The sequence below is a fragment of the Rhea pennata genome, chromosome 5, assembly GCF_028389875.1.
Source record: "Rhea pennata isolate bPtePen1 chromosome 5, bPtePen1.pri, whole genome shotgun sequence".
NCBI classification, from domain to species: Eukaryota; Metazoa; Chordata; class Aves; order Rheiformes; family Rheidae; genus Rhea; species Rhea pennata.
Genome location: NC_084667.1, coordinates 25,266,836 through 25,277,698, shown reverse-complemented (window position 1 = coordinate 25,277,698; position 10,863 = coordinate 25,266,836). Strand labels below are relative to the sequence as shown.

The following is a 10,863-nucleotide window of genomic DNA, read 5'->3' as shown; positions in this document are numbered from 1 at the left end:
CAGCAACGGCCGGCCGCGCGCCCCAACGGCCGGCCGCGAAGCGAGGCGGGCCGCGCCGCGTCGCGCCAGAGGGCGCCAAAGCCCCGCGGCCTCTGCGGAATTAACCGCCTCAGAACCGCCTCAGCGCTGCGCGAGGCGGGGGGGGTACGTGTCGTTACCGTCTCGTTAGTAACGCGAGCTACTAGAACCCCCTGCCCAAAGTAATCGAAGGTGCGGTGCTTAACTAAGACTTCGGCCGAAGCTCTGATACCCTCCAAATGTAGTGAAAGGTCGGATTGTTACCGAAGGCCGTTTGGAAATTTTTCACGCAAATGAAGGCAGAAAGTTGGTATCCTGAATACTGCCTTCATGCCTTAGGAAATAGATTGACTGCTGAGAGGCGTCATGTGTTACCTGAAGTTTTATAAAATGTTCAAAGTTAATCGTACACCATTTCTTAGCAAGAGTAGGGATTGAGTCTTGGTTTCTAGATGAGAACTTACAAAGCAAAATATGTACCAAAAATATGCTTATATAAGGCAGTCTTAACTCCCTGCAGTGAGGTCTGGGCAGGTGTGCTGAAATAAGGTCATTTTCGGTTGGATGCCCTCAAGTACAGGTAGGTACTCTCTGGACTCAACTGTGGGATTGATTTCCCCAAATTTCTTTCTTTCAAAAAGTGATCCATTTCAAAGCTTATAATGTATTTCCTAAAAATTGCAATCGGTGGATTTTTTTTTTTCATTTGTCATATTTGTAAATCAAGATGAGTAAGAGAGGAAGAGAGGAAATTTGTTTATAATAAATGACTGAGGTATTGCTTTCTTACCCTTTCAATTCACTTCACTTGGTCAGACTTTCTCTAAGGCTTTCAGACCTCTGTTTTGTAGCCAGCTTCTTCCACGAGCTCATTAACTAGCACATGCCACTAAAGTGTTAGTTGTCAGTCTGTCCTGGAATCCGGTAAAATCTTTCTGATCTTTTGTGGAACCATTTTTTTTCTTCATATTACTCTGGCATCACCTCTTTCTATTCTCCAGCCCAGCACATACAAATGTCAGTCTGTCCTGGAATCCAGTAAAATCTTTCTGATCTTTTGTGGAACCACTTTTTTTCTTCATATTACTCTGGCATTACCTCTTTCTATTCTCCAGCCCAGCACATACAAATGTTGAATTAGACATCTCTAAATAAAAAAAAAAAAAAAACAAAACTGCTGTAGAGTGAAGTAAAATAATAATAATAAAGGTTTAGATAAATATATACACCAAATACAGTTCATTAAAAGTGCTCCATGACAACAGGCTATGGTGATTTATCTGGAGTGACTATAGTCAGTCAGTCAGCTCATATTCTTTGTTAATTTAATGTTTAGATTTTCCTGAATCTCACACCAAACCACCAAAGTTTTTCCCAGGTGTGAAAACCTATTTACTTTATAACCTCTCAATCACAAACATATTATTCACTAACCATCTGATGTTAGTGGAAATGTTAGGTATCTTTGAAGATTTTCCCTAAGCTAATAACTACAATTTAAGTCTTGTTTTTGAAGTTAGAGACAAAAAGTTCTTTGATCTTTTAATAGGGTAATAGGATTGATCCAATACATTGAAAATAGATTTTTTTTTTCCTGGCAAGTTGTGACAACAAAGCTAGCTCCATTTTTGGGGCATTCTTACACACCTTCAATAACCAGTTCAATCTAACTGATTGTTGGATTCCTGATAAACTTTGTGTCATAAATTCACCCCTAATTCAGAGTCCTACTGATATTTTTCCTTGCACTCCCATTTGCTTTCAAAAGATATGTATCTCTACTTCCATCACACCAGAAGCTGCCTGAATGGAGGACTGGTTTCTGTATATTTTCGATGAAAGAAAGTACATTTGTTGAATTCATCATGTCATTTTCTGTTCATATACAAAGCACACTGGAATAGTAGAAAGCAGCATCAAAGTTGTTCACATGCGTGGTTTCAGCACTCTGAGCAGAGATAACTTTGACATTGTGGGTCTTTCATAAAGGATTTACAACTTTTACACTTCTCCAAAATAGAAATGTTGATGCCCAGTATCTCCTTTTCTACAGCCTTCTCACTACTCTAACAACTCTTATTTACGTATCATAGCTTCTAACCGAGACTTCACAAGGTGACATTTGACACCTTAACATTTTAAAAAGGATTCAGGGCTATAAAATGTAGGACTACAAATGAAAGCACTGCAGTTGGCTTATTGTCTTTGACAAAAGATGATCAGCCTAGGCTTATATAGTGCAGTTCACAATGGTGGTGATGTTTACGTTCCCACAGAACCTACAGCAAGGATGTTTAAAGGTTTTGCACACCAAGTTCCTGGCCTAGTCAGGTGTCTAATGGTAGGGAAAGCATTTTCCAGTAATCAGTCCACCTCAAGCTGTGATCTTGTCAGATTTCATAAGCAAAATGGCTGGGCCTGGTCAGTGCTTGGATGGGAAACCTCCAAGGAAAACTAAAGTGCTCCAGGAAGCGGTGTGGGTAATTTAGCTCCTGACATTCTTCTCCCTGTCTGAATAAATATTGAACAAACCACTCTAACCATGCTGTTACAGTAAGAAACATTGTAGTGCTGGTGGAAGATGTAAATTCAAAGGTGTCAGCAAATGGGGTCACTACAGATCCCAAGATACTGTTCACAAATGTAAGGGTGCTCATTTTTGTGCTCTACACACATATTCACAAATAGAGATGTTAAAGCTACTAAAATTCTCTCACTGTTTAAATTAAACAGTGTATCCTATGCATTCTGTTCTTATTATTGTTTCCCATCAAAACTGTTTTTTTTTTGGCAGAAAAAAGATCTTCATCAAGGATTTTTGATGAAATTTTAAAGTATTCATATTCTTTTGTTTTCTAGTTCTTGAGTTACATGAAGGGGTCTTGAAAAGTATCCAGTGTTCAAAAAAAAATATATATAATATATATATATATATATATATAAAATATATATATATATATATAAAATATATATATTAAAAAATATATATCAGTGCCTGATGAAAAGCTGAATGCCCAAATACCCAAATTGGAAAATTTTTGAGATAAAACAACTTGAAAATCAGGATTACCTTTCCTGGTACATGAGGACTAGCAACCTTCTGGATGTGTGGCAGTGGCTCAGCACAGAGGAGACCATGATCCATCCTAGGAGATGTTTTCCAGCCAAGAAATCTACAATTTCTGTGAGTCATTCTTGCAGCATTTCCAAACTGAAATATTTGATCTTTGGTTTCCTGCTGGAAAAGAACTTATTTTTCAGGAGAAACAACCTGTTTTCTCCCCAGTTGCATTGCTGAGTGTAGTGCTATTTTTAAAAGGCATCAGCATTCCACCTATAATATTTTTGCATTTTGCCAGTGGACAATTTATATACAATATAAAAATTTATTATATTAGTAAACATGGGTAGAGTTTGTGATAGAGTTAAGTCTGGCTCAAATCACTGCCAACAGTTCAATTCCTGTCGGTCATACAGGAGCACCCTCCATGGTGTGCATATACTGATGTACGGGATGTGGCTTTCCCTGCATTGGGAATTGGACCTGGCTGCAGCTATCAGCAACTGTATTGGCCCAAGCTTCTGGTTGCACCTGTGCAGCAGAATCCCCACTGGAAAAGGATGGCAGCAATCCCACTTGTAGCATTTTTTTCCATCTCCCCTAGGAATTAGCTGCTCTGAGCGGCTGGGGGCAAACACTGTAGGTCCCTCACATTCACATCAGCATCCAGCATGCTGACAGCAGCAAGCAGGGCAAACTGCAGGGCTTAATGACATAAATGGAATGTAGAAGTGCTAGTTTATAAAATAGACACAAATCCGTGATCATGATTACCCACAGAGCTTAAAGCTGACCTTCCCTCATACGTTGTACCAGAGAATAGGAATTTAAGATTGGGTCAGAAGTGAAAGAGATGGAATGACCTTTGCATATCTCCACTAAATTATCAAAATTTAGTGATCTATCTATCTCCCTTGCATAGTAAAAATACCTTTCTTATATTTGCTATTTACCATGGAGCTCATCTGTAATTGGGAGCAGACCGATTCTGATTACAGCATTGGCACTCAATGTCTAGTTCTGGGTAAACTACTTGGTCTCTCTGTCCTTGTCTGTTATACCTCTTCAACATCATCATCTTCACAAGGCTACTTGTAGAGCCAAATTCAATAGTTTTATGAAGCTCCTTGAAGTCTTTAGGCTAAAGGAGTTACAAAAGAGAGTCAACCAGGTTTTTGTGTTGAAGATGATTTTTTTTATTGCAAATGTACATGTTACACTACTGATAATATACAGAAATTTAAAAAGCTACTGTTTCATGATTACAAAACTTCACAAAATTTGTTACAACTAAAAAAATCCACCTTCAAGAGTATATAAATAGAATTTTGAGCATAAATAATAGTAACAAAATAAACAGATGTATGCATTCAATAAATTAATTATAAATATTGCATTGGCAATGAAGTGCTAGGTCAGAAGAACATTAGTGTTTCCAGTAGAGTTTTTTTGTCTAGAAACCTCTATTATAAATGAACCTTTAGAAATGAGTAAAATCCCTGAACTGTTTTCTCACATTCCTTGTTTTTTTGGTTTCAGGTTTGTTATTCCTTTGTCAAATATTTGCAACAGGAGAACTGAACTGAAGGCATCAGACATCCATGTCTTGGCCATAAGGTATGCACAATCTTTCCTTGTAAGGTGAATGGTATGATTGGCCTAGTTCTGCAGCATTCAGGTCACTAAACTGTCTATTGTGATTTCAGCTGATGCAGAATCAAGCCTGGAAGGCCTTAAAGGAACTGCTGATGTTTGAAGGTAAAACATGAAAACTTATTATGCAATCGATTTGACCTATACATCATCCATTTTCAGTCTTTCTGTCCATTTGCTAAAGACATATATACTTATATACAACAGAACTTCTGTTACTGAAAACTAATTTGTTGGTACTGCTCACTCCCTACCTGATGAACCTAAATACTGGGTGCTGTATACACTTTTACCCATATATAGAATTCTCATTAATGTTAATAAAGAGTCTATTTTGGATGATGCAGACCCTACAGTAAACATAAATTGGTCTATAAAAGAAATCAAAGATCCAGTTTTTCAAATCATCCCTTAGCAATAAGGGGAGGAAGAGATATTTCCTTTTATTCCCTTGTGTCTTAAGGGAAGAAGAAACACAATATACAAGCAGAATGTTTTTCAGTGGTGTGCTTTCAATAGGAAGTTTTCCCAGAATGTTGTCAGCAGCTTTTCAAGGGACAGCATTTACTTTAGTTCACATAACCACATTTGCTAGGTCTTTCTTAATCTTGTTTTGTTCCAAATGTTTGTCTTTAAGGCCTATGAACCTAAAAGATCATTAACCTCCCTGTGAATGAAAAACATTTGCTGCATTTGCTCCTGTGAGCAAAAGTAACAGGTGAATATATATGGTAATGAACATGGTGTAGAAAAATTATAATAATTCTGTCATCACCACTGTAATGGGGTACTTTGGTGAATTGCTTTTTCTTATTTAATCTTTTTTTTTTCCCAAATAAGGTATGGATAGGGAGGCAATTCTCTAGAATATAGCCTCTAGGCAATCATATCTTCTGGATATAACACATTATAAAGAAAAGGCTGGCTCCATACTTAAATACAAAAAAATGTTCAAAATACTAGTACATGAAAAGCTAAAAACCTGTAGTATTCTGCAATATTTCTTTTACACCATGTTTGTAGTTGGAGTCATTTCTGAAAGCTTGGGCTCTTCACTGGAGACAGTTTGGAGGTGATTCCAAAGGGATCCATGCTGTCGGTTTCAAGAGGTGAGGAGTACATATCTGATTCGAAAGTTGTGTAATCACCGTATTCACCAAAGTCTGTTGACTCCACAGGCACAGTGTTAATCATAGGTAAAAAGTGAGATAATGGAAGAAAATCTTTTCCCTTGAACTGTTGTCTTTGCTTCGCATTGCTCAAAGACACAGAGATTCCATGTTTCTTTGATTTATATACGTTGTAGCCGTCTGGGCGTATCTCCTCTTCAAAGGAACAATCTTCAGTAGAATACCTGAGCTGAAGGGCAGGGAGGAAAGAAAATTACAGACATGCCCATGGGTCCTATGCCTGGCAGCTGCCAGCACAGAGGCGCAAGGGGGCTGGTGGATAGGATGCCAGCCCTCCCTGGCTTTCATCGCTCCAGGGGCTGCTCTTTTCTTTACAGACCTTACAGACCACAGCCACTGAGACCAGCCTAAAGCTTCCCATGTTGCATGTAGCATATTATGAAACCATTAAAAGAAAACATTGGCCTAATCCAGAATTCCTGAAGTTAATGTGTTTTCCCAGCCTCTTAAATAATGCAGGGTCTGTGCTTCCGTACATACTCCTCCTCTAAGCAGAGAAAAAGCATCTCAGTTGCCAGTGCTCCTTCAGATAAACTGCTGTTAATTGCTGGCAGTATTTAACTGCAGTCATGAGACCTAATCCCATAGTCCTGAAGTATAAAACCCCAGTTTTATTAGAGATTTGCTTAAAGGCCTCAGGTTCAGGTCTGTAGAAAGGCATCTCACTGTAAAGGACAGCACTTACACAAATGTCAATCAGTAAAAATATATTAAAAAGGTAACTGCTATTGTTTTTACTCAGCATTAATTGAAATTACAAAAAAAAACCTAATCAATGCAGTATTATTTTCTCATTTGGCATTAGTTAGAACAACACATTTTGTAACAATGTGAATTCAAATTTTTTATAGAATAATATATTTTCTTAGGTATGAATTTGTAGAAATTCGTTTTTGATATACTGCACATGTAGTATATTAGGATTTTGTATCACCAGGTCAGACCTTTCCAGCTCCTTTACATAATCACTGTATTTGTTACAGCTCTAGTGTTATTTCTGGCTCAGCTCTTACAGGTTATTGAACTCCTGGTCAATAAAAGCCCATTGCTGATTATATCTCAGTCATCAGTGATAAAAGTGTTCTTACATGAATGCTCTACCTGTCTAAATTTAACTTAGAACATAGCTGATGCTTTTAAATCCTTTCTCAAACACCACCAGTAATACAGAGTACAATTAAGTGTGTGAAATGGGTGCCTTTTTAAAGGCACTTTTTTAAACCATTCAAGTAATTCACAAAAAAAAAAAAAAAAGCATTTTCTCCAAATTAAATTACACAATATTTATCCTTATACACACAGTATATCTTGGAAAAATATATGTATAGGGTACAAATTGATGGTTGAGTTGTTATCTGTCCTTATTTCTGTGAGTGGTCAGCCTCACTGAAGACAGTGGTGAAATGAAAGGGCTTTTTGAGCAAGTGTGCATTGCAAATCACAGCAGTTATTGATTATGTCCTCTCATATCTCAACTATACACTATATATATGATAATTTTAAGCAGCTATATGATTTCCCCTACAGAACTACAGAAATTATGATAACAGGCTACAGTATTTTTTAAATCAACTTTAGTCATCACTTTTCTCCAGTGTCAGAGAAAGACACGTCAGGTACCACATTTGCCCTTTAGTTCCACTCCTGAACACAGTGCTGATAAGGGTACAAATTTCTTCACAGAGCTTGTCTGCCCTGGCTGATAGTGGAGGGGTGATAGCAGGTGTTGCGAACGACCTGATTTCTCACCCTCAGCCTGAACTGGCTATAGTCTCAGCCAGTGTTTCCTTAGCACTCAGAGCGATACAGTGAGTGTAAGGATATATACTGGAAGCCATTTCTTTCTTATTTCCAATAATACAGTTATTGACAGGTGTCAGAGCAAAGGGTCTATAGGAGAGGGGAACTGCATCCCTTAAAGCTTTTCTTTATATGTCTAATTCTGCCTACTCTACTTCTGTGAATGTTATCACTGAAGTCAACAAAACTATGCTTGAAAATATATCATGTACAACTTGTCCACAATGTATAGATCTGATGGCATGGATACATGTCATTATTTTCTCAAAAATCATGTAATTAATACTATACATCAATAAACAGTCTCAGTCAAGGGTTATTCACAAGCTTTCAAAATGCTGTTATAAAAAAGCTATTTTAAATTTTTGCAACTACAATCTGCAGCTCCAGTGGGAGCAAGATCCAGGCTTTGCTTAGTTTTCACTGATCATTTTGGTTTAATATATACATTAAATCTTTAAGCTAATAATTCACCTACCATCCAGACCATCTGAACCTCAAGACCTGTGTACCTTATCAGTGCATTGTCTGACTCTAGCCAAGAAAAGCAAGGAAATGCAGAAAGAAATAATTCATCCTATGTTATGGACTCAAGCAATAATCTCATTAAATCATTCTTGCTCTTACTAGAGATTTAGGAGTTTGGACAATGGGCCAATTCCTTGCCATCTTGAAATCAGCAGAAATTTTGCCAGTGTAATCAAAGAAGAATAGAACAGTGTATTTACAATGGCTGGTAAAAAAAATACTCCCTTCTCTCTGTGAAACTCAGGTTACTCTAAAGCAGTTACACGAAGAGTGAACTTGAATCTTACCCTTTAAATTCTAGAGTTGGCAGCTTGCTTATGTGATTTACAAAGCCACAGTTTATGTCGCTGATAATGTTTAGCTGATAAGCTGACACACTAGAGGTGAAAAGCTTGAGCTAACAACATTGCATCAGAGTGTCGCTTGACTTCTCAGCCTCTAAGTGTCCCCCAAGCGTGCTGCTGCGGGGCTCAAGGACCAAGTGAGACAGGGAAGGAGAGTCCTCTCCCCCCTAAAGTTCTGTTTCTGGCTCGTACTTAACGGAGAGACCAACCCCGCCTTGCTGGGACGTGCACACATGGGAGCCATGTGGCGCACCTCCTCTCCTAAGGGGCACTCTTTTTCGGAATACGTTATCTGAACAGCAAGAAACTGATTAAAAGAAGTGTGTATAATTCGGACTCCATGGGTTGACTTAATCTATTTCTCTGGCAGAAGCAAGCTCCCCACATCAGCGATGAGAGTTTTTAAACATAAATGATATTTTGCTCTATATTGTATTTTCAATCCCTTCTGGGGACATGTAATGGAAGTAATAGATGATTTATATTAGAAAGCTATTTTTGCCGTGTTGCGCTCTTTTAATAACCGTGGTGGCCTTTTAGGCAGTAAGAGTGACAAAATCAGGGTCTTATGGAGCAGGGGGTCGGAAGCTTTGTTCGCCCATCGCAGGGGAGGATTTCAGTCTTTCCCTCTCGCCGCGGCTCTGGCGCAGCGGCCGGCGGGGGAAAGCCCCACCGAGGGGCTCCGAAAGACCTGGTCCTGGCCCCGGCCCCGGCCCCGGAGGCCCCGCGCCGCCGCTCACCTGCCCGCGCAGCCGCCCCGCCGCGTCCATGCAGAGGTAGCGGGAGCTCCGCACGCCCTTGATGGCCACGGTGCGCACCGCCACGGCGCGGATCTCCAGCAGACCTGTGCGGGGAAGGGACAGCAGGTTAGCGCCGCCGCCGCCGCCCTGGCCCCGCCGCCGCCGCCGGCCCCGCCGCCGCCGCCCTGGCCCCGCCGCCGCCGCCCTGGCCCCGCCGCCGGCTGCACTCACTCTGCGGGCTCTGGCTGCTGGCGCCGTCCACCCGGCCGTCGCTGCCGATCCTGAGGAAGTAGCTGAAGAGCCCGTGCTTGCTGGCGGTGTAGAGGTGCCGCAGCCGTATGGGCTCCCCCCAGCCGTAGTTCACGTGGGGTCCGGCGTCCGATAAAGGCAGCGACCTGGCCCCCACGGCCAAGGCGAGGGCGAGCAGCGCCAGGGAGGCGGGGGACTTGCCCAGGCGCTCCCCCATCGCCCCCGGTTGCTCGGTGCCCCGCGCCCGCACACCCGCCTGCCCGGCAGCGCCGACGCCCGCGGAGAGGGCGGCGGCTCAGCGCTCTCTGGAGCGGATCGCCTCGGGATGCAGGAAAGGCGCAGCCACCCCCCGGCCTTTTATAGCTCTCTGTTATCAGTCCGATCGATTCGGCTAAATCCAGTTCCAATATAGAGCCCATTTCATAGCAGGAATTGGTCAGATCAGTCACTCCTCCCGAAAATATTGATCGGGTGACATCATTTCACAGGGGACACCCTGAAGTCGCTCCCCTCCCCGTCCGCACCTCGAAGCTTTCCGCTGCCGTCCCGACCTCCTCTGCCCCGGCGCGGTGCAGCCGGCGGGGCAAACCTTGCCCAGGTGCCAGCGCAGAGGCAGAGGCAAGGGGGCTGGAGGTGGATGCGTATACATATTCATATACATAAAAAAAAAATCCAGGGGTTATGTGGAGGTGAAGACAGGCTATGTTGGGTGGGGGGGGGGGGAGGCAGAGAAGCGAGAGTCATTAAAAAGGGAATAAAACCGCCGCAGCTGAGGTCAGAGCGCTGAGATTGAACCTGCAGAGCGGAGCTGCTGCATTGGAGCTTGCCCGTCTTTTATTTCCCGTCTCAGAAAAGAAGCGGCCGTGCCCTTGAGGGATGCTTTGCTATCTCGTTCAAAGAAATCAGCCCTCGGCAAAACCCAGCCCGCCTCCTCCTCTCCAGACCGCTCAGGCTCCGCGCTCAGGAACGCTCTCAGTGCCCCGCGCGTGGTGGAGCGGCAGCAGGGAGCGAGCGGAGCGCCGCGCCGCGGCGGGTGCCGCCGGCCGCCCCCGCGCAGCGGCCGCGGAGGCGGGCGCGGGCTCTGCGCCGGCAGGAAACGCGCAGCTACGGCCGAGTTCGGCAGCGCTGGTTCACGGCGGGCCGCAAATTGCAGGCGCTTTGAGCAGAGCGGAGATGCCAGGGTCGTTACCTGCTACCGGCGGGGCCCGGCAGCCCCGGGCGGGCCGGCGCCGCTGCGGGCTCCCGAGGCGCCCGGCCATGCGCGGCCGCGTCGCTAGATG

The 10,863-nt window shown here is 42.9% G+C and overlaps 1 protein-coding gene across 1 annotated transcript; it reads right to left on the bottom strand.

Moving 5' to 3' along the window:
- Positions 1–5,761: 5,761 nt before the first annotated feature.
- FGF19 (fibroblast growth factor 19) lies at positions 5,762–9,800 on the bottom strand. Its single transcript, XM_062576286.1, has 3 exons — positions 9,566–9,800; positions 9,335–9,438; positions 5,762–6,091 (listed from the first exon to the last, which is right to left on the bottom strand). Exons 1-3 carry the CDS (start codon positions 9,798–9,800, stop codon positions 5,762–5,764), a joined length of 669 nt encoding a protein of 222 aa, XP_062432270.1.
- Between the last annotated feature and the right edge of the window lie 1,063 nt (positions 9,801–10,863).